Source organism: Anabrus simplex, chromosome 2, assembly GCF_040414725.1.
Source record: "Anabrus simplex isolate iqAnaSimp1 chromosome 2, ASM4041472v1, whole genome shotgun sequence".
Taxonomy (NCBI): Eukaryota; Metazoa; Arthropoda; class Insecta; order Orthoptera; family Tettigoniidae; genus Anabrus; species Anabrus simplex.
The window spans coordinates 147,645,183-147,670,200 of NC_090266.1; the positions used below are offsets into that span (position 1 = coordinate 147,645,183).

The 25,018-nt window shown below is 40.3% G+C and overlaps 1 protein-coding gene across 1 annotated transcript in view; it reads left to right on the forward strand.

Annotated features, from left to right (window-relative positions):
* LOC136863469 (protein suppressor 2 of zeste-like) overlaps positions 1-25,018 on the forward strand; it is a 350,894-nt gene that overhangs the window by 218,514 nt on the left and 107,362 nt on the right. The window contains exon 2 of the mRNA XM_068225950.1: positions 1,492-1,624. Coding sequence (XP_068082051.1) covers positions 1,498-1,624 — 127 coding nt within the window. The 5' untranslated portion in view covers positions 1,492-1,497. The remainder of the gene's footprint in view (positions 1-1,491; positions 1,625-25,018) is intronic.

Sequence of the window (25,018 nt, forward strand, 5' to 3'; positions counted from 1 at the left end):
ATTATCTACATTCTGTATAAAAATCAGTCTGCAGTGATAAGAATCAAGGGCTTTGAAAAAGAAGCAACAATCCAGAAAGGAGTGAGGCAAGGCTGCAGTTTACCTCCTACCCCCCCCCCCCCTTGTCCTTTTCATTGCTTATATTGAACAGGCAGTAAATGAAATCACAGAGGAATTTGGAAAGGGAATCACAATCCAAGGAGAGGAAATTGAAGCCCTGAGTTTAGCCCATGATATTGTTTTATCTGAGACTGCAGAAGATGTAGAGAAACTGGTGAATGGTATGGACAGAGTTTTGAATAAGAAGTACAGGATGAAAATAAATAAATCCAAAACAAAAGTAATGGAGTGAATTCGAAAGAAATTAGGTGATGCAGATAACATTATATTAGGAGATGAAGTCTCAAAAGGAAGTAACTTAGATGAATATTGTTACCTTGGGTAGTAAAATATAACTAACGATGGCAGAAGTAAGGAGGACATAAAATGCATACTAGCACAAGCAAGGGAGGTCTTTCTCAGGAAAAGAAATTTGCTCTCTTCGAACATTGATATAGGAATTAGAAATATGTTTTTGAAGACTTTCGTCTGGAGCGTGGCATTGTATGGAAGTGAAACATGGACAATAGTTAGCTCAGAAAAAAGAGAATATAATCTTTTGAAATGTGGTGTTACAGAAGAATGCTGAAAGTTTGAGATGGATTGATCGAATCACGAATGAAGAGATAGTGAATGGAATTGTTGAGAAGAGATCGATTTGGCTAAATTTGAGAAGAAACAGTGATAGAATGATAGGTCACATCTTAAGACATCCAGGACTTGTTCCGTTGGTTTTTGAGGGAAGTTTAGAAGGTACGAACGGTAGGGCTAGACCAAGGTATGGCAAGCAGATTAGAGATGTAAGATTCAGCAGTTACGTAGAAATGAAAACGTTAGCACAGGATAGGGTGGCATGAAATGCTGCATCAAAGCAGTCTATGGACTCGTGACTCAAACAACAATAAAGTATTCTTCTTGATTTGTATACTGAAGTCCGGCTCCATGGCTAAATGGTTAGCGTGCTGGCCTTTGGTCACAGGAGTCCCGGGTTCGATTCCCGGCAGGGTCGGGAATTTTAACCATCATTGGTTAATTTCGCTGGCACGGGGTCTGGGTGTATGTGTTGTCTTCATCATCATTTCATCCTCATCACGACGCTCAGGTCGCCTACGGGTGTCAAATCGAAGGACCTGCACCTGGCGAGCCGAACTTGTCCTCGGACACTCCCGGCACTGAAAGCCATACGCCATTTTTTGTATACTGAAGTAATACTTGGTTTGTAAAACCAACATAAACTAACTGCAGTCTACGTCCAGTTAATTCACGTTCCGTATTTCAGTAATTGTTTTCCTCTTTTGGCGACTGCTTGGAGTATTTCCATTTCTGTGAGTTTATTTCACTTAGTTACTTGCTTATTGAATGCAATTGACTTAATGTATATTTTTGTTTCAGAAGACCATGGAGCGTTCTCTACACAAGAAGACATCAAAACCTTTGGTGAGGGACCTGAACGCGAACCTCATCTGTGTACTATGTGGAGGCTACTTCGTAGATTCCACAACCATCGTCGAATGCTTGCATTCTTGTAAGTAGGACAATGTTATGCATGTTGCTTGTTGATAATACGGTACAATTACACAGAAACTCTGTCACAAATAAGTTTGTTTTATTCCATTTGCAAAATGCTTTAAAGGACACGGCTAACCATTTTTCATTCGATTGTCTTAATTCCATGACTATTTAGGTGAAAGTATTCGTTGGGCACGTAACTAGCCCTAAGCGATTAATTGGTTTAAAGAAAGCATTTGGTCACTTCCATCAATTACGGTAGCTCGAGAACTTTCCTTCTCACTTGGTAGGCATCTTTCTGTAACAGAAGCAAACGAAAGTATCTTAGCAATGCAGGACGGTATGGAATGATACCAACTGGTCCACTGACATGTAATAATAGAAATGTATACGCCAACATCACAAGTACCAAGCCCAGGATATGAGAATTTGCATACCCACAGCTAGGTATGAGCAGATTAATTACTAAACTGACGTACAAAAGAGAATACAGCAAGCGAGTTTGGAGGGGTATAATTGCAGAAGTATGGACTTCAAATTATTTATTTTTACCAGAAGAATAGCTGCTTAAAATAAACAATAGCTTACTTAATTAGACATCCAAAAAGTCAAGATACAGGATAAATAAGCAGGAAGGAACCCTGTGGAAATAGAAATTTCCCCGTTGGTAGCTGTGAAGTTCCTCTATTTGTAGAACTGAACTGTTTAATTAGTTAACATGGGGTAAACTGTAGTCTGTCCTGTGGTGCAGTGAGCCTGCATTTCACCCAGAGACCCCAGGTTCAGTTCTCAGCCAGTCTAAAGAATTTTTCTGGACTGAGGCCTGGAACAATGTTAACTCAGACCATGACACCAACTGCAGAGCTACTGATGTGAGGGACAGTGGACTCGGTCTTAGGATGTTGTCACGCTGACCATGTGGAAATTCAGTTTCTGCAGGGTGGGCAGCAGTTATATTGGCAGACCAAGGCCTTTAATGGGATATTCCACGACGTATTTTATTAAAAATAGATATATTGTAGAGTTGTTACAATCTTAAGATTACTGCTGGTCAAGATCTCGTCCCAAATTTAGAAAGCCATCCTGAGTGGCTCAGACGATAGAGCCGTGGATTAATGGGCCGAAGTTGGCGGGTTTGATCGCAGTCTAGTTGGTGATATTTGGAGGTACTCAAATACGTCAACCTTGTGTTGGTAGATTTACTAGCACGTAAAATAACTCTTATGGACAAAATTCCAGCTCCTCGATGTCTCCGAAAACCGTTAAAAAACATACTGGGATGTAAACCAAAATCAATAATGTTATCATTACAAATGTACGAAAGCTGCTAGTTAGAAAACGAATTAATATCATAGATTAATGCATAAATAGACTACATGGACTGGGTTTGATCGTGTAAAGAAATGAAGGAATATTACATATTCCTTTTAAATAACATCGTTCGGTCATTTTATTCCTTCGCCGGCTCTCCTGGTAAACTGAGTCTGAGAACTAAGTAGATGGAATATTTGAAAGAGCGTGTTAAACTGTCTGGGAAGAAATTAGTTCCTGCAAGAAACTTTTCTGCAGTTGTACGCCTCCGTACAACGAATAGCGAGGCGGAGATATTTCACCCTCTCTCTCGTATGTTTGGAGGTCTCACTCTAACCAAAACTTTTGTGTGTTCTGAAGGAACGTTATGGTTCGTTATAATATGAAATGCTTCGTAACCTAAAGATTGAAGGTTCGATATCAACCTGAAGTTGATCTGCTTTCCAGATATCACCTTCTATTCCTTCGACGTCTCTACAGCAATTTGACTGTTGCTGATAGGTGACAGATTCAAACGCATTAGTTGTTAAATTCACCATATCCTTCACCTGAAAATTAACATTATGTCGTTCAACGTACAATTATCTGACTCCATACAATCTCAGTGGAACTCAGTTCATATTCCCTGGACAGGCCACCGTGAGGTTCGAACCCACGTGTCTCACGAATGCAGAGTTTGGATCCATAGCCGTAGCACCTTAACACGCGCGGCCACTCCGCAAATGATAAATAGTAGAATACATACAATTTGGCAAATCTTTGTCATCAGTAACTTCCTTCATTACTGCCTGAATTATAGTGGGAGTAGCCTATTTTGAAAGACAAATACGTGAAATTTGCGGTGGATGGGAGGCGCTACGTGCAAAATAATTATAATCCACTTTCCTCCTGGTTTTGTACTTTAGTCTTTCCCATGGCATGACAAGCTCTTTGTTACTTTCTCTCTTAGACTAATTCAGCTTGGTAAGTGGCTTGCTTCATCAGATGGAAGCAATATACATATCCGAAACGTTGTCCACCTGGACTGATAAAATGTGTTTGCAACTCATAAGATGTTCCGTTGCTATCAGCTAAGCCAGAAAGCCATCTGTTGCTATGTGTTACTTTCGCGTTATAGAGGCCTTGAGGGATTCTCTTGGTCGCTGTGGGGGAGAACCGTCATTCGTGTGAGATATTCATGTATTTACGACCACACCTGCGTTGTTTACGGCACGAGCATTGCTAATGAATTATCATATTCAAGCAATCACAGTTCTCTAACGACACACTGCTTTTCTTTTCTTCTTCTTTGCTATAATGGTTTCATGCGGCGATGGGAAAGAAGAAGGTCAGAACTGTGAAGGTAACGCCGGTTACTTGTGATAGGTGACAGATTCAAACGCATTAGTTGTTAAATTCACCATATCCTTCACCTGAAAATTAACATTATGTCGTCCAACGTACAATCTGACTCCATACAATCTCCTTTTTTTTTTGTAATCGGGAGATAGTGGGTTCGAACCCCACTGTCGGCAGCCCTGAAGATGGTTTTCCGTGGTTTCCCATTTTCACACCAGGCAAATGCTGGGGCTGTACCTTAATTAAGGCCACGGCCGCTTCCTTCCCATTCCTAGGCCTTTCCTATCCCATCGTCGCCATAAGACATATCTGTGTCGGTGGGACGTAAAGCAACTAGCAAAAAAAGAAATACAGATACAGAACATACAGAACATTGCAGCCGGCTGACACACGTCTTCTCACGCACGCTGTCCGATAAGAAACTGAATCATGAACAGTTAATTTCCCTTAGCTCGAGTTGGAAGTTAGTGCCATCCTCAACATTTCTGCAACCACACACAACGCTATCCTCTGCCGCACTCACACGCAGATCTCCATACACGGCAGACGCCGCACATCCTCGTCGCAGGATCTGTGTTACAATATCTATACCAGAACCAGGCTACAAATAGCCGTATTATTTCTGCCTTTTTTAAAGTATCCATGACTAGCTAATCCGGCTCTATAACCGTCACCTTGTAAGGATTGGCTAGCCACATTCGACAGTTTCTAACTCACAAGGAAATTACTTGGGTGTGAGGTTGCAAGTGAAATATCTAGTAAGAACTCTTCGAAAGGGTCAGTATTAGCAATGATGATAATTAAATACCGATCGAGTTGGCCGTGCGGTTATGGTCGCGCACCTGTGAGATTGCATCCGGGTGATAGTGGGTTCGAATCCCACCGTCGACAGCCCTGAAGATGGTTTTCTGTGGTTTCCCATTTCCACACCAGGTAAATTCTGGGAGAGTACCTTCATTGAGGCCACGGCCGTTACCTTCCCAATCCAAGCCCTTTCCCATCCTTTCGCCGCCGAAAACCTTCTCTGTGTTAGTGTGACGTTGAAAAAAGTAGCAAAATATTGGTTGCTAATGACTCACCATTTGCATAGGAGAACGATAGAAATGGAATGTTCTGGATGGTGCAGTAAGGGACCTTCTATGGAATGTGTTTGGTACAATTCACAGAAAAAATCATAGACGTTCACAAACATTTCAGAATAAAACTTTAACTTGTAGGCCTACCGTACCACGAGCAATGAACGAAATATAATGAACCACAGTGATCGCTAGGGACTGGATGTTTAGGCTATAACATGTCATATTTTTTCTTTATATTCTCTCCATGGAAAATGCAACTTAAGCATGATTTTATCTACGTTGACTAAAATTATGCAATATTCACGGGTCATATAAAGTCATATTTTGGCTTTTTTAACGTTTTTTTTGTCATTCTCCTGTAATTGTTCATATTATGGTCATATTTCGCCGTGGATATTCGTATTTTTGTCACATTTCTATCTTTCTATTCCATGCCGGGCTGAGTGGCTCAGACGGTTAAGGCGCTGGCCTTCTAACCCCAAATTGGCAGGTTCGATCCCGGCTCAGTCCGGTGGTATTTGAAGGTGCTCAAATACGACAGCCTCGTGTCGGTAGATTTACTGGCACGTAAAAGAACTCCTGCGGGACTAAATTCCGGCACCTCGGCGTCTCCGAAGACCTTAAAAAGTAGTTAGTGGGACGTAAAATAAATAACATTATTATTATTATTTTTATTCCATGTTCACATACCTGCTTGCAGTCGTCTCAAAGGTGGATTTTTCACATCTCCTAATTTTTGTATGTAATTTATTACAATTATCTTTCTTAGAAATGTATATTTATATAAATTGGGTGGGTAAGCAGTAGAGAAAGAGACAGATGCATAGAAAGAGACAGAAAGGTGAGCCTCATTTGAACTCTATGATCTGAAGTATTTCAAATATGCTCCAATAATATCCTGCGATGTTGAGCGGACTTTTTCCCGTTACAAGTCAATGCTGCGTGAAAATAGAATATCTTTCTTTTATTTTTTTTTATTAGGGTTGTTTATAGTCGCTTTAACTCCAAGGTCTTATCGCGACTCTTACATATGATTACAGAATAATGGTAATAATAATAATAATAATAATAATAATATTGTAATTATAAAAATGTAAAGGAAAAAAAAGTATAATGTAATTACATTTTGGAGTGCAAGCCAGTGTCTTTGAGGAAGTTGATGACTTGATGACTCAGTGCTGGAGAAGACAGTGTCAGTTCCATTCCTTTAGGTATGTTGTGGTGTTGGCGCCAATGGTCATACAGTTGACATTCTGAGATGATATGCTTGACAGTGAGAGAGCAGTTACATTTGCTGCAGGTGGGAGGTTGTTTCTTTTCTAGGAGATAGTTGTGGGTGATCTTCGTATGTCCTATCCTTAGTCGGGAGATTAAGACTTGTTCATGTCTGGTGAGGTTTTGGAGAGGATATGTTCTTGTAGATATCATTTTAATTTTTTCGAGGTTGCTAGTGGAAGTTTTAAGCCAGTTCATTTTCCATTGTTCGTGTAGTTTGATTTTGATATAAGCGATGATATCAGAATGTGGCGTGGCAATTTGACGGTCGTTGATTGGGAGACTAGTAGCTTCTTTTGCTGCTTGATCAGCTGATTCATTGCCTGGTATTCCTCTGTGAGATGGTATCCACATAAAAATAACATTTTTTCCTGCGATCTTGTGGTACAGCATTTGAATTTCTTTAACAAGTAGGTGTGTTGTTGATGGATTTCGTATTGAAGTTAATGCACTTTTGGAATCAGAGAATATTATGAATGAGTTATTGTAGCTTGCTTTTGAAATATGAATCATGGCCTGTTTAAGAGCATACAGTTCACTTGTAAACACTGTGAAAAGATCTGGTAATCTGTATAGCTTACTATAGTCTTTATATTTCACTGCACAACCATTTCTCTCATTGAATTTTGATCCATCAGTATAAATTGCACTATATGATGAGTATCTATTACAAATTTCATTAAATAACTGTTGGAATTTTGCTGTGTCAGTTTGAGCTTTAAGATTGTTGTTCAATTCCCAGTTGACTGGAGGCAAATGAGTTTTCCATGGAGGGGTATCTAGTGAGTTGTGTGGAAATAAAATGGGTGGAAGGCTGAGGTTTATTTCTTTGAGAAGATTGGATATTCTGATGTTAAAGGGTTGGGGTTGAGATCCAGTTAGTTTTCCTTTATGTAATAGAATATCGTTCCTGTTTGAAAACTTTAAAATGTATGTAATATGCTATTTTAATTCTTCCTGATCACCCATCAAAACGTGAGATTTATTTCATTCTGTGTAGAGTCGAGAGTTAGCGCTGGAATGAGTAAATAAGTAAATTCAAGATACCATACAACAATAAAAATTATTATTATTATTATTATTATTATTATTATTATTATTATTATTATTATTATTATTATTATTATTATTGAATGGGCTAGATTTTAAAAGTATATTTTCAGTATTGTGTTAATTTAAACAGCGCCAAGATTTTGAAGTCATATTTATTGTCATGTTTTAATACATTTTTATGTTATACGTGCTTGCATATTTCTAATATTTTTAGGTCATAAACATCCGGGCCCTAGTGATCACAATATATAGCTACAGCAAGGTCAAAGACAAACTCCTTACGAACACCTGAGATGGCTACGTGGTTCGGGTTACGGAGATTTCAGCTTACATTCAGGATGTAGTGAGTTCGAACTACCGTCGGCAGCCCTGAAGATAGTTTTCCGATTTTCACACCACGCAAATACTGAGGCTTGTACCTGAATAAAGGCCACGGGTGTCTTAGTCGTAGCTCTTCCCCCTTCTTTCGTCGCCAAAAGAAATAACTGAGTCAGTGCTACGTTAAAACACTAGCAAACTCATTGCGAGTTCAAGACTGTTATCATGCTCTCCACTCACTTAGATCATATTGGTATAACATGGTGTTAAGAGGTGATGCAAGGCGATGGCACGCAACGTAATGCGAACCGGTCTGGCCCGCAGTTTTTCGTGAAACTTACTATCCTTTATGATATAGCTGCAGATTGTGCGATAAGGTGTTTTTGTAGGCACGGGAACAACACACAGAAGGCAGTTAGGGTTTAGGAAAGGTTATTCCACTGAAGTTCAACTTGTAGGATTCCAGCAAGACATAGCAGATATCTTGGATTCAGGAGGTCAAATGGACTGTATCGCGATTGACCTGTCTAAAGCATTTGATAGGGTGGATCATGGGAGACTACTGGCCAAAATGAGTGCAATTGGACTAGACAAAAGAGTGACTGAATGGGTTGCGATATTTCTGGAAAATAGATTTCAGACAATCGGAGTAGTCGAAGCTTTAAACGACCCTGTAATAATAAAAATAATGGCGCATGGCTTCCGCAGAGGCCTGGTGCGGGTCTTTTTGTCGTAGATGGCCTATTAGGCGACCTGCATGTCTGTGAAGATGAGGGCACTACCTGGGATGATTTCTAATGCTGAATACGCCACACACACACCCAACCCCCGTGCCATTGGAATTAACCAATTAAGGTTAAAATCCCCGACCCGGCCGGGAATCGACCCCGGGACCCTCTGAACTGAAGGCCAGTACGCTGACCATTCAGCCAACGAGTCGGACACCCTGTAATAACTAAGGGGGAATTCCTCGAGGGAGTGTTATGTTTATGTTTTCTTATAGATATAAATGATATGAGTAAAGAAGTGGAATCGGAGACAAGGCTTTTTGCAGATGATGCTATTCTGTATAGAATAATAAATAAGTTACAAAATTGTGAGCAACAGCAAAGCGACATCAACAATGTTTTTAGATGGACAGCAGGCAATGGTATGATGATAAACGGGGTTAAAAGTCAGGTTGTGAGTTTTACAAATAGAAAAAGTCCACTCAGTTTCAATTGCCGCGTTGATTGGGTGAACGTTCTTTATGGGGATCACTCCAAGTACCTAGGTGTTAATATAAGGAATTTTTTTTTCAATTTGCTTTACGTCGCACCGACACAGATAGGTCTTATGGCGACGATGTGACAGGAACGGCCTGGGAATGGGAAGGAAGCGGCCGTGGCCTTAATTAAGGTACAAGCCCAGCATTTGCCTGGTGTGAAAATGGGAAACCACGAAAAACCATCTTCAGGGCTGCCGACAGTGGGGTTCGAACCCACTATCTCCCGGATGCGAGCTCAAAGCTGCGTGCCCCTAACTGCACGGCCAACTCGCGCGGTGAAGAAAGATCTTAATTGCGGTAATCACATAAATGGGATTGTAAATAAAGGGTACAGATCTCTGCACATGGTTATGAGGTTGTTTAGGGGTTATAGTAAGGTTGTAAAGGAAAGGGCATATAAGTCTCTGGTAAGACCCCAAATAGAGTATGGTTCCAGTGTATTGGACCCTCACCAGGAATAGTTGATTCCAGAACTGGAAAAAATCCAAAGAAAAGTCAGCTCGATTTGTTCCAGGTGATTTCCGACAGAAGTGCAGTGTTACAAAATTGTTTTAAAGTTTGAACTGGGAAGGCTTGGGAGAAAGAAGGAGAGCTGCTCGACTAGGTGGTATGTTCCGAGCTGTCAGCTGAGAGATGTCGTGGAATGACATTTGCAGACGAATGAGTTTGAGTGGTGTCATTAAAAGTAGGAAAGATCACAATATGAAGATAAAGTTTGAATTCAATAGGAAAAATTGGGGTAAATATTCGTAGTCCGCCTCTGTGGTGTAGTGGTTAGTGTGATTAGCTGCCACCCCCGGAGGCCCGGGTTCGATTCCCGGCTCTGTCCCTCGCTAAGTCCGAGGGAAAAGCCAACCCTGGACAAAAAAACAGATTAAGAAATAAATAAATAAATAAATAAATAAATAAATATTCGTTATAGGAAGGGGAGTTAGGGATTGGAATAACTTACCGAGGGTGATGTTCAATAAATTTCCAATTTCTTTGAAATCTTTTAAGAAAAGGCTATGAAAACAACACATAGGGAATCTGCCACCTGGGCGACTGCCCTAAATGTGGATCCTATTGGCATCAAGAGGGTGAGGTTGCCCAGTGGTCCAAAGCGGTTGGGTTTCAACGCCACGCTCTTTCCAGTAGAGGTAGTTTGTTCTAAAAGGGGATAAGCAGGGGGAACTGTTCTCCTCGCCACTTTACACGAATATGATTATCTGTTGGAGTGGCTACCTACGCGATTTTCCTGAAGGCTTTACAACTCCCAAGGAGTTCGCCTTTGTTCTTGCTGGTACGACGTTTGTGATTATTGTCAGTGCCGGATTACCCAATAAGCAGAGCCTATGCGCCCGCGCTGCTAAGGGCCCCAAGGCAGTAGATCAAATTTAGAGCCCGTATTGTAACACGTGTAGCCTCCGTGGCTCAGTCGGCAGCGCAACGGCATTTCACCGCTGGAGACCGTGGTTCAAATCCCGGTCACTCCATGTGAGATTTGTGCTGGACAAAGCGGAGGCGGGGCAGATTTTTTTTTTTTTTGGGTACTCCGGTTTTCTCTGTCATTTTTCATTCCAGCAACACTCTCCATTCACATTTCATATCATCTATCAGTCATTACTCAATCACTTTGGGAGTGACGACCCCATCATACTAATAGCCTATATATGATTCATTCATTACATCCCTGACCCGGTCCATGACCGGAAAACCGTTTGTGGGTTTGCTTTTCATAGTAAATTATGTGGCTATGTGAACAGCGGATAAATTTACGAACAATTTTTTTAGTAGTTTCTGAACTGCAGTGGTGAGCATAGTTTGTCGTGCGAATAGCACTTGTTTTTCATACAGTTCACGAAGAATGCAGCTCGATACCTGTTACCATACTTGCCACATAAGGATGTCCCTAGCGACTAGTTTTACTGTCCAAGTATCCATGGGTGTCATACAGCCTTATTTTTAAAATGAATTATTTCATTGCAAAAAACTACAGTAAGAAGAGATAATGTTAGTTTGTTTAAATTTAACATATCCTTTTCTGTTTTGTAGTGCTGCAATAAATCATTCACCGCTCATCGTGCAGATAAATGTTTACTATTGAACATTTTATGAAATCATATAATGTGCTTTCTGTGAAGTGTACTAAATATAAATATACCTTTTCTGTCGGTCTCCTATGCACTTGTTGTGTCATTAGTACCTAATATTTTGCTCAGACTATTGTTGGTACTAATACTTGTCCGACTCCTTGGCAGAATGGTCAGCGTTGAAGCCTTTCGTTCAGAGCGCCCCGTTTTCGATTCCCGGCGGGCTCGGGGAGTTTAATCGCGTCTGATTAATTCTTCTGGCTCGGGGACTGGGTGATTGTTTTTGTACCAACACTCTCCTCTTCACATTCAGACAACAAACCACACTACCAACCACCACAGAAACAAACGCAATAGTTATTAGGTCTAATCACTCCACGTAGAGTTGGCGTCAGGAAGGGCATCCGGCTGTAGAACAGGACTAAATCCACATGTGCGACACAGTTCGCACCTGCGATCCTTCAGGTGTGGGGGGGGGGGGGGAAACGGTAGTTGAAAGAGAAGAAGAAGAATATTGTTAGTACTGACACTTTTGAGACATTCACGTGCGACCTCGCTAGCAACTGGTTCCCTGTCAGACCATTGTGTCTTTCGGGAGCCTTTACGGGAAGTGTTTCTCAAAGTTAAAAACACCGACTCAGTTAAATTATTGAGATTGGTTGAATATTGTTTCAAGTGTGAGGGTTCCCATCCAATTCCAGGACCAAATGTTCATTTCAGTGGTATATGATGTTCCAGACATTATTATGTGGATTTCATGCTTATACTAATAAATAGACTACAAAAAGTTCATGATGAAAAGGTCAAGAGGTCTTGTGTCTCAGTAAAAGCGTGTGTACACCAGTGAACAACTGAGAAGGACACTTTCGGGTAGAGAGGATTTTAGGATTAATTTATTTCGGTACGCAAGTAGAATTTAATAGTATTATTACCTTAACTGACAGGAGAGTTATGGGAAACAGAGGACTTTCTTCACAGACTCTTCTTCCTAGCATTTTTCCCAAATTCTCGGAGTCGGCATGTAAGGCATATTTGGCCCAGTTTTACTGCAGGTTGCCCTTTCTGACGCCAGCACTATGTGGAAAATGTATTCACTACCGCGTGATTCTGTAGTGGTCGGTAGTGCGGTACGTTATGTGTAGATGTTTATTAAAACGAACACAAAAATCCAGTCCCCGAGGCAGAGAAATTAACCATACAAGTTAAAATCCCCGATCTGGCCGGGAATCAAACCCGGGACCCTCTGAACCGGAGACCAGTTCGCTGACCATTCAGTCAAAGAACCGTGCACGACTTGCTCACAGGCTATTTTGACAGTATTTTAGATGTTAACTTTTATCGTCAGAGGGCGTTGAATCTTTGGGTTGCTATGGCATTGTTTATAATGGAGTTCTGCCATTTAACCCTTTGGATGCCGACCCATTATAGATCATCATATGCATAGAATGCCAAGCATGTTTCAATGGATTTTGCATCACTGTATAAAATATTTTATTTACATCTCAGTTTAAAAGATATGGAGGTAAAATTTGGATTGTGAGCTTGATATACTCCAAGGAATATAAACATGTGACTTGCATTTCAAAAAACAAAATTTCGTGGAATAATGTGCACAAAAATATTATTATTTTTTATTTAAAAAAGGAAAAACATATTTTGAAATTAATTAGCACATTTTACACTAAACCCAAAGTGACTAAGTGAAGATATTTAATCTTAACTCATATCTGGGATCATATATATCAATTTATGTTGTTAATGTAGGTCTACTTTACAGTTTATAAACTAATTTCCAAAAACATTGAACATGTGGAGAGAAAGACACGAACAGTGTAACCTGTGGAGAGATTGAATATTTTATGAGTTTTGGGAGAGTAATAGTTATCATTTGAGAGAACTGTGTCTAGTAGCAGTATTTGTTACTACAGAACAGTTCAGAAGATCAGAACAACATACAAAATCAACTAATAGTGTCAGAAATGAAAGTGTAAAAAACAGATTGAAATATTCTATGGGCGGAGCATCAGATTGAGGTAGGCCTACGTGTTTAGGCCCTGGGATTTGATAAAAATGGTGGGGGTGGACAACATTACTTTCAGGGAATATGCATTCAGTCCAAGAATCATCTAATTCACTGTCACTGTAATTTTCATTAACACTGTCACTATATCTCTTTGACGTTGCACGAAATGTTGTAAGCCCATTAGCCAACGGCACGGCTCCATCATTCTCTGGTGCGCTACCTGAAGACCCCAAAAATATCATAATCAATACTTTCGATAAAATTAGAGTCGCTTACATCTTCAAAGAAACCCAAAAGTTCCTCAATTTCTTCTCCCGAATTAGGCCTACGTGACGACATGCCTTGTGATAACCTACTTACAACTTTACTACGACGTAAATAAATTGCTAGGTAATTATAACTGCAGTAGAAATAATAACAAAATTAATATATTGTGATAAATAACTCAAATGCGTCAATTAGAACGTAAAATTATTGAAAACAAGTCACAACAAGCGGACATAAACAAACAAGGAGGCTGCCATATTGGATCATAGATGTCAAGTGCTCACAGATCATACACTCGCAATCGACGAGTAAACTAGCAAAAATGAAGCTATGTCAGTGCCATCTAATGACATAAGAAGGAATTACAAACATTCTACCTTCTTTCTAATTGATTTGTGACGCAATCTAGCGCCTTACTACATAACTACACCACTTATAAGAGGGTGCCGATGGAATCGGCATCCTGGCATTTTTCGTACAGAATGTACGGACCGGACGAGTTGGCCGCGTGGTTAGGGCCGCGGGAGATAGTGGGTTCGAACCCCAATGTTGGCAGGTCTGAAAATGGTTTTCCGTGGTTTTCCCACTTTCACACCAAGCAAATGCCGTAATTAAGGCCACGGACACTTCATTCCCACTCCTAGGCCTTCCCTATCCCATCGTCGCTATAAGACATAAAGCAAATTGTCAGAAAAATCACGGTGGCGTATTCAGTCTGAAATGTTGGCTAGTTGACATGAGCATACTAAATATAATAAACGCCACAAAAGGGGTGCAGCCTCCTTCGACATAATTGTAAGTGATTTTAACAGTACCCTTTAAAAATGATTTTACTATCTGAAGCACTGCTTGATATCTCGTTTAACTTCCTGGAGAAATTCCTCTTACTTTTGAGCTTGAATGCAGTACAAAGACTTAGTAATTTGCACTCCCCTTGTCGTATCTAACCTGGTTAGTCTCTTCTTATTCCTCATTTCTATGATAATTAATTCCGGATGTAAGATATTAAACCCTCTTCTCCACTCTCAAGTGTGAATCTCTTATTTTCTCAACGTTCAGTAATTCCATTGCAACTTACAACCGACGTCATGTTACGCCTACTGACAGTAATATTGGAGCAGGCTATTTCTCGAACATAGTTACACATTTAAATACATACATACATACGTACATACATACATACATACATACATACATACATACATACATACATACATACATACATACATACATACATACATACATACATACATACATCATTACAGACCGTTATGCCTTTCAACGTTCAGTCTGCAAGCTTCTGTGAATTTACTAAACGTCGCCACAATCCTCTATTTGCAACTAGTGCTGTGGTCTCATTTAGTTCTATACCTGTTATCTTTAAATTGTTAGCAACTGAGTCTAACCATCGTCGTCTACTTCTCTTACCCTCCATAACAGAGCACATTATTCTCCTAGGTAACCTATCTTCCTCCATTCGCCTCACATGACCCCACCACCGAAGCCAGTTTATGCATACAGCTTCATCCATCGAGTTCGTTCCTAAATTAGCCTTTATCTCTTCATTCCGAGTTCCCTCCTGCCATTGTTCCCACCTGCTCGTACCAGCAATCATTCTCGCTACTTTCATGTCTGTTACTTCTAACTTATGAATAAGATATCCCTATTCCCCCCAGATTTCGCTCCCGTAAAGCAAAGTTGGTCTGAAAACAGACACATGTAAAGATACTGTAGTTTCGTCCGGGAGCTGACTTCCTTCTTACACAATCGTAACTGCGAGCTCACTGCATTAGCTTTACTGCACCTTTATTCAATCTCACTTACTATATTACCATCCCGCTAGAACACACATCCTAAATACTTGAAATTATCTACCTGTTCCAGCTTTGTATCACCCATTTGACATTCATATCTGTTGAATTTCTTACCTCCTGACATCAATTTAGTCTTCGAAAGGCTAATTTTCATACCATACTCATTGCACCTATTTTCAAGTTGCAAGATATTAGAATGCAGGCTTTCGGCACAATCTGCCATTAAGACCAAGTAGACAACATAGGCCAGACTGATTACTACACTTCCACCTAACTGAATCCCTCCCTGCCACTTTATACCTTTCACCAGATGATCCATGTAAACTACGAACAACAAGGGTGAAAGATTACAGCCTTGTCTAACCCCTGTAAGTACACTGAACCAAGAACTCATTCTCATTCATTCTCACTGCAGCCCAATCCTCAACATAAATGCCTTTGATTGATTTTAACAATCTACCTTTTATCCCATAGTCCCCCAGGATAGTGAACATCTTTCCCTCGGTACCCTGTCATATGCTTTCTATAGATCTACTCGTAGCATTTTTCAATTACCTGCCGCATACCGAAAATCTGATGCTGACAGCCCCTCTGTGATCTGAAACCACATTGGTCTTCATCCAACTTCCTCTCAACCACCGATCGCACACTCCGTTCCAAGATGTCAGTGAATACTTTGCCTGGTATACTAATAAGTCAGATACCTCGATAATTGTTGCAATCCTCCCTGTTCCCTTGTTTATAGATAGGTGAAATTATTGCTTTTGTCCAATCTGAAGGTACCTTACCAACACTCCATGCTAATCTTACTGCTCTATGAAGCCATTTCATCCCTGCCTTCCCACTATACTTCACCATATCAGGTCTAATTTCGTCTATTCCTGCTGCTTTATGACAGTGGAGTTTATTTACCATCCTTTCCACTTCCTCATGTGTAATGTCACCAATACCGTTTTCCTCCTCCCCATGAGCTCGGTTGTCCGCGACACCACCATGAAGATTTCCTTTTACGTTGAGAAGATTTTCAAAATATTCCCTCCACCTGCCCATTGATTCCCTGGGATCTATTTTGAGTTCACCAGAATTACCCAAAACACTGTTCATTTTCTTTTCCCCTCCCTTCGTACGAGCCTTTAATACTGTCCAGAAAGGTTTCCCTGCTGCTTGACCTAGCCTTTCCAGGTTATTACCAAAATCTTCCCACTTCTTTTTGTATTCAACAACTATTTGTTTCGCTATGTTTCCTTCATGTACGTACAATTCCCTGTCTGCATCAGCCTTCTGATAAGCCTTCCTTTTTCCTTTACAAGCTGCTCTCACTTCATCGTTCCACCAAGATGTTTGCTTTTTCCCATCTTTACACACAGTTGTTCCCAGGCAATCCATTGCTGTTACCACTACAGCATCCCTGTATGCCACCCATTCTCTTTCTATATCCTGAACCTGCTTACTGTCAACTGTTCGGAACTTCTCACTAATCATATCCATGCACTTCTGTCTAATTTCTTCGTCCAGGAGATGTTCTACCCTTATTCGTTTGCAGACAGATTTCACTTTCTCTATCCTAGGCCCAAAGATACTTAGTTCACTACAGATTAGATAGTTGTCTGTATCATCGAAAAAAAACCGAAAAATTCGTACATTTCTAACAGATTTCCTGAATTCGAAGTCGGTTAAGATATAGTCTATTATGGATCTGGTACCCCTATCCTCCCATGTGTGGCGGTTAATAGCCTTATTTTTGAATAATGTATTCGTAACTGCTAATCCCATACTAGCACAGAAGTCCAGAAAACGCTTCCCATTTCTATTATCTTCAATATCTTCTCCACATTTACCAATTACCCTTTCATATCCCTCAGTACTATTTCCAACTCTCGCATTGAAATCGCCCATTAGCACTATCATATCCTTGCTGTTGACCCTGTATACGATGTCACTTAAAGCCTTCATAAAACTTGTTAACTTAATTCTCATCTGCACCCTCACATGGTGAATGTACTGAGGCAATTCTCGTCCTAATTCTTCCAACTGCCATATCTACGCACATCATTCGCTCATTTACGTGCTTAACCGAAACCATGTTGCGTGCAATAGTATTCCTTTTGAACAGTCCTACTCCATACTCTGCCCTTCCCTTTTTAACACCCGTCAAGTACACTTTATAATCTCCTATCTCTTCCTTACCCGAATATCACTTACTCCTTTCACATCCATATGCATCCTCTTTGTTGACTCAGCCAAGTTCTACTTTCTTTCTCCCATAAGCCCCATTAATATTGATAGCTTTCCATCGAATTCCATTTCGTTCGCCAAGTTGTTTGCAAGGAGTCCCTCGCCTGTCAAATGGGAGTGGGACTCCGTTACTCCCATAGGTCCGAGATTTGCCTAAAATATTCTGAGCTCGTTAAATTCGTGAAGCAGGATGCTACCCTACTTACACATAGTTCAAGTGAGGATCTCTCCTCTAACGGATTAGGGGCCACGGTGGCCACCGGTGGATTGTATAGCCCTAGTCGCCTAAGCACGAGGAGGGCAATGACTCAGAATGTGTCCGAGATGCCCACTCCCAATCCGTATCAACTGGTGTCCCGACTCTGAGGACCACTATCTAGGCCACTCAGCCGTTGCCCATGGCTCACGAACTAGGACGTGACTACAGTAACCCACACCATGAGCCATACACATTTCAATATCACATTAAAATAAACTCAGAATGGAATAAACAGCCCATTTATGAAGAGAATTCGAGTGTGACTTGTTCCAGTAGAAATGTTCGCTATTCCCTAATCTTCAGTATATCATCAAGTTTGAGACGAGTTGTCTGAATAAAAACTATAGAGCATAGAATTGTCACTAATAGCATCCTGGTATATTCGTAACAGTCTTGCCCAAAATATTGCTCCTTTCCTTCTACCCTTCGTATCTAAGATTTTTCATTACTCTCCAAAAAGACTGTCCTACCTCTTGACCCAACATTTATTGGATATTTCCAAAGCCTGTCGACGAATTCTTTTTGGACTCAGCAATTCATGTACGATTGTCCATATCTCTTTCCTCAGTGCTCCATTTGTGGACCATTTCCTTTCTGAAATAATTTTGGCATGCTTTCTCTTTTTGTTTATATGCGTTCTTTTTTTCACGGCCTCCGACACAGATTGGTCTTATGGTGATGATGTGTTAGGAAAAGGCATGGAGTGGGAAGAAAGCGGCAGTGACCTTAATGAAGACACAGCCCTCGCATTTACCTTGTGTGAAAATGGGAAACCGCAGTTTCAGGGCTACTGGTAGTGGTGTTCGAATCCACCATCTCCAGAATGCAAGCTGACAGCTACGTGATGCGACACTCGCAGCCACTCTTTCAGTTTATATGCGCTCATGACATGACATCATTTCATGGGACGTGCGCGTTTTTTTCCTGTTTACTCATTAGGCGTACTCTCACTGTCTAATATATTGTTCTTGTATTCAAGCCATTCGATGCTATTCTGGATAAACTTACTTTCTGTTCTTTGGAACTTTTCATCTACCCTTTTCTGTCTTTAGTTAGACGTTAAATTCTCTATCTATCATAAGCCTATCAATATTCCGTTATTCTATGCAGATCAGATGATTGTAGGTAGTATCGAAATATCCCTTGAAAACCCACGCGTTCTGTACACACTTCTTGAGTTCAAAGTCAGCTGTAATTAGGGCCGACAGGTTTAGGTTCTCAAAAATGGTTTTAGCCCGTTATAGAAATGATATGACAAATTTACAAATAAGACATATACACAGTAGACAAAAGAACTAAGATGATTTGCATCATGATATAATAATGTTAATTTTTGTTGCCTTTTATAAACAGTACGTGGAGTAAAATCGATATGAAATGCTGCTGCTGTTCTTCAGTCCTAGAAGCAAAAATCATGCAGAGTCATTATAATTCCTTGTTTTTTTTACAAGCTTGACAAAAATGTTCTTTTTCTATAAATAGTGAAATTAGCGTCTTCCCCAACATTAGACTCCACTTGGAAGACTTATTTTTGGCATGTAGAATATGCCACTATAAACACATGCACTAGCCGAAAAAATGAAGTAAATAAGGTACACAACCTCACAAAGCAAGCTCAGTATTCACGAGAAATAAAATGCTAGCCAACTTGCAAAAGTGAAATTTGCTTTCCAGTATCGTGTGGTGAGGCAAGGTGAGTGGCCTACTCTACCCTATTCTCCCTCCAGAGAACACTGCATTCCATTCCTTTGTATTCTGTCAGTAGCCCTCACGAAGTTTCTGGACAGTTAAGATAAGTAAAGATCTTCATTGGGTAATTACATTAACGAGATTGTAAAGAAAGGTTACATATCTCTACATATAGTTATGAGGGTATTTAGGATGGTGTTAAGGATGTAAACGAGAGAGAGCACCTGTAGTAAGACCCCAACTAGAGTATGGTTCCAGGGAATAGCATCCACACCAGTATTACTTGATACGTGAAATGGAAAAGATCTAATGGAAAGCAGCACGTTATGTTCAGGGTAATTTCCGACAAAAGAGTAGTGTTACGAAAATGTTGCAAACTTTGTGCTGGGAAGACTTCGAAGTAAGGAGACGAGCTGCCCTTCTAAGCGGTATGTTCCGAGTTGTCAGTGGAGAGATGGCATGGGATGACATTAGTATAGTCTACGTATAAGCTTGAGGGGAGATTTTAAACGTAGGGAAGATCTTAATATGAAGATAAGATTGGAGTTCACGAGATCAAATTGGGAAAAGTATTTATTTATAGGAAGAGGAATTAGGGATTGGAATAATTTTCAAGGGAAATGTTCGATAAATTCCCAATTTCACTTAAGGAAATAATAGGTAAGCAATTGATAGGGAATCTGCCACCTGGGCGACAACGCTGAATGTAGAACAATGATGATTAATTGATTAATTGTAATTAACTGTAGTGGTCTACAGAGGATTCGAGAAAATTAAAATTGAATTTACTTAGACCCAATGGATCTTAAAAATGTCCATTTTAGCCTTTTTATTAAAAAAAATAAGGCCTTAAAATCCCAATTAACCCTTTGTAAATTTAGTAATATTCTAACATTGCACAAAGTACAAAAGCATGTTGACATTTTCTGATTAAGCTGCAAGGAAGAAAAAAAAGTTAAACCATAAGAGTCAGGACCCTAGTTATAGAGTACGGTATATTGTGGTGACGCTTTTGCTGGCAAGACCTAGTGTTTACACTACACTGTCTTCTGCTTTGGGGGTAGAACAAGCATGTGTTACTTACATTCACCTGTCTCAGTCTCATCCTTGACTTTGACAACATGAAAGTGACCGAGGTACGAGTGATGCTGCTAATGCCATTCCTTATGCAGCCAGCCCCTTCTATGAAATGTGTAAAAATAGGGTCGGTTGGTGCGGGCATTTCAGTGGGCTTGGCAGAATGATAAGTAATAGAAACTTCTGGCTCAGTGAGGAAAGCAACGGAAAACTATCTCACTCCTCATTTCCGTAGTACGCCTCTTCAGTGACTCCTGGGCCACGTATGACGGCTGATGGCAGAACTGTTGAGGTCCAAACCAGCCTCCGGGCTGAGCACTCACCATACACACATGCATACATACATATTGTGGTGTGGGAGTAGCGTGCTTAGCGAGTTGGCTGCTCGATCCATTTGGTAAATGGTGAATTTGACATTGACACCGACACCCCTCTCCACCCCCTTCGGGGACCCTGTTGATGGTTTTTATGGTTTCTTATCTTCACAGCACTGCCTTGACCTTCGATCCTCAGGGCCTCGGATCGAGGGATTTAATCTTAAACGGTTAATTTTCTTTGTTCGGGGACTGGGCATTTTAGTGTCTCGGACACTCCTACAACTCATACAATACACACAACAGTATCCCCCACAGCATAAACACGCAGTTTCTTATGTACGGCAGGCATCACCCACCCTCGTCTGAGGGAACGCCTACAAGGGTTGATATAGACCATTTTATTATTATTATTATTATTATTATTATTATTATTATTATTATTATTATTATTATTATTATTATTATTATTATTATTATTATTATTATTATTTCCAACTCCGTAGCGTAACGGCCAGAACTATTAACTGTCGTCGTCAGAAGCCCAGGTTCGATTTTCGGCACTGCCAGAAATTTAAGATTTGCATGTATAAACCCTGATAAAGGTCACAGCTGCATCCTTCCCAGTCCTAGTCCTTCACTCTCCTATTGTCACTGAAAACAAAGAAGACACATGTCTACCACTTACTCGGAGGTTACGGGTTCGATTTCGGCTTTACAAGTATTTTAATCTTGGACAATGGACTGGAACGGGGTCGATTGGACAGAAAGACAGGCAGTAGTGCTCGGGAAGTCGTCACACTTGGCATTTCAATAACTGCAGGCCATTAACAATCGTCTTGGAGGCCAGGGTCCTCAGTGGACATTATTATTATTATTATTATTATTATTATTATTATTATTATTATTATTATTATTATTATTATTATTATTAGGTGCTGCTCATATACTGTATGTCACTGTCGTATTGTATAGTACTGTCAATATTCCAGGAAGTTTTAATATTAGGGATTGTATTTCATACCTAGTAAGGAGTTCAAAAAACGACTTACCGTTCGACCTTTTGTTTTCATTAATTTACATTATATATATTTTTTCTGAAATACAGTTGACCCTACCTTGGCAGGTTCGATCCTGGCTCAGTCCGGTGTTATTTGAAGTTGTCGGTAGATTTACTGGCGGGATGAAATTCCGACACCTTGGTGTCTCCGTAAATGTAATTAGTGGGACGTAAAGCCAATAATATTCATCATCATCATCATCATCATCATCATCATCATCATCATCTGTTTACCCTCCAGGTTCGGCTTTTCCCTCGGACTCAGCGAGGGATCCCACCTCTAACGCCTCAAGGGCAGTGTCCTGGAGCTTCATACTCTTGGTCGGGGAATACAACTGGGGAGAATGACCAGTACCTCGCCCAGGCGGCCTCACCTGCTATGCTGAACAGGGGCCTTGTGGAGGGATGGGAATATTGGAAGGGATAGACAAGGAAGAGGGAAGGAAGCGGCCGTGGCCTTAAGTTAGGTACCATCCCGACATTCGCCTGGAGGAGAAGTGGGAAACCACGGAAAACCACTTCGAGGATGGCTGAGGTGGGAATCGAACCCACCTCTACTCAGTTGACCTCCCGAGGCTGAGTGGACCCCGTTCCAGCCCTCGTACCACTTTTCAAATTTTCGTGGCAGAGCCGGGAAACGAACCCGGACCTCCGGGGGTGGCAGCTAATCACGCTAACCACTACACCACAGAGGCGGACGAATAATATTATTATTTATTTAAATATAGTAGAGCCTCCGTGGCTCAGGCGGCAGCGTGCCAGCCTCTCACCGCTGAATTACGTGGTTCAAATCCAGATCACTCCATGTGAATTTTGTGCTGGACAAAACGGAGGTGCGACAGGTTTTTCTCCGGGTACTCCACTTTTCCCTGTCATATTTAATTCCAGCAACACTCTCCAATATCGTTTAATTTCATGTGTCATTCATTAATCATTACCCCAGAGGAGTGCGACAGGCTTCGGCAGCCGGCACAATTCCTATCCTCGCCGCTTGATGGGGCTTCATTCATTCCATTCTTGATCCGGTCAAATGACTGGAAACAGGCTGTGGATTTTTATTCATTGAAATATAGTCAAGCGTTGATACATTCATCATTTCATCATTGTAAGTTAAAATTAAATGCACAATACACGCCATTCATTGATGAAGTACTCCGTATAGGCCCTATATGGCTGACGTGTATTGTGAATTTAATTTTTCCGTTTTTTAAATTCTCCTCGTGGACATCTTACTCAGTAGAATCACTTGAAATTTAATTAATTAATTAATTAATTAATTAATTAATTTATTTATTTATTTATTTATTTATTTATTTATTTATTTATTTATTTATTTATTTATTTATTTATTTATTTATTTATTCATGCATTTATGCATTTTTGTGAACATTGCAGGTGTTCCTCAGTTATAATGCTCACAACTGTCCGAATATAGCCTACTGTATTTAACAAGTACTACGGTAAATTGAAGAGTATAAACTAATAACAGAACTAAATTCCAAAGGAAAGCGTTTTCCTGGCATTAACAGCTTTGAGTTGAAGCATACGTAGTTGGATTAATTATTCAAAGTACGATTCATAACAGAGATAATAACCAAACCACTTGTAATAAACATATTTACGAAATTGTATTTTAATATTCTCAATTAGATCAACATAATTCACAGCTTACGGACTGCATGTAATCGAGGCAAATACTAGTCATGACCTAACGAAAGCATTATACAGAATCATCAAGGTCCTATAAGAAGAACTCAAGGAATATCTGATAACAAATCTCTTACATTTGTCTTGTTGACAATATCTTCTACATAGTTTTAAAATTTAGATCTGAGGTAAACTTAACTCCTAGAATCTCCAGTATACTTCACGAAATATGTGAAGTAGTTTGCCTTCGATTTCGTATTTGTACCTGATGCTAGTTTTCATGGAGTGAGAATAATTATTTTGCATTTATTTATATTGAAAGGTATATCTTCTTCGGAACGGACAACTGCCATCAAGATGTCCTGTAACACTGCTACGGTGCGAACCATTCCAGGAAGGACGTCTACTAATCCCTGCCGTTTCCCATTGTGTGAAGGGACTGTAACGCTGGGTCATGTCCTGGGTTAACGTCCTGAACGCCTACAGATGAGGAACACTCGGCATCATATAGTTCGACCTCGTATCGATTCAGCGTTAGAGAAGGCGAAACTGTGAGTCCATGCAGAGGTAAATTGCTTGGCGAAAGGTGGAAGCTATAAACGAGCTGATACTTTGTATTTATTAGGCATCTAAAGAAAGCTGTGATCTCTCGACCCAAAGAACGTTCAGCAGTTGATTGTGAGAAGCGGACAAGTCTTCTATGTATTCTGCACTTAAGTGAGAGATATAACGCAACTGATTATACTTGGAAGGTAAGGGGTCACCGCATTAGCGCCCTTTCTGTGAACCAGGAGTCTTCTGCGTCGACTGATCCTGTGTGGCCAGTAATGTGAGGACATTTTAAGGGGAATCTTGAAAGATTTTGTTCATACCTTGAACAATCATGTATATCATAAAATGTAAGTTTTTTATGTGTCATAGACCTATAGACAATTTAGCTAAACACTGTTTCACAAATGATGTTATATTCTGTTTTGTCATACTGTACCTCCATGCTCACCTATTGTGTATAATACCTTGGATAAATATATTTAAAAATATATTTCATCCACATATTTGTCTGACACCTTGGCTGAATGGTCGGCGTTGAAGCCTTAGGTTTAGATGGTCCCGGGTTCGATTCCTGGCCGGGTCGGATATTTTAATCGCTTCTGATTAATTCTTCTGGCTCGGGGACTGGGTATTTGTGTTTGTTCCGACACTTTCCTCTTCATACTAAGATAGCAAACTGCACTACCAACCATACAGGTTTGGCGTCAGGAAGGGCATCCGGCCGTAAAATAGGGTCAAATCCACATTTGCTACACAGTTT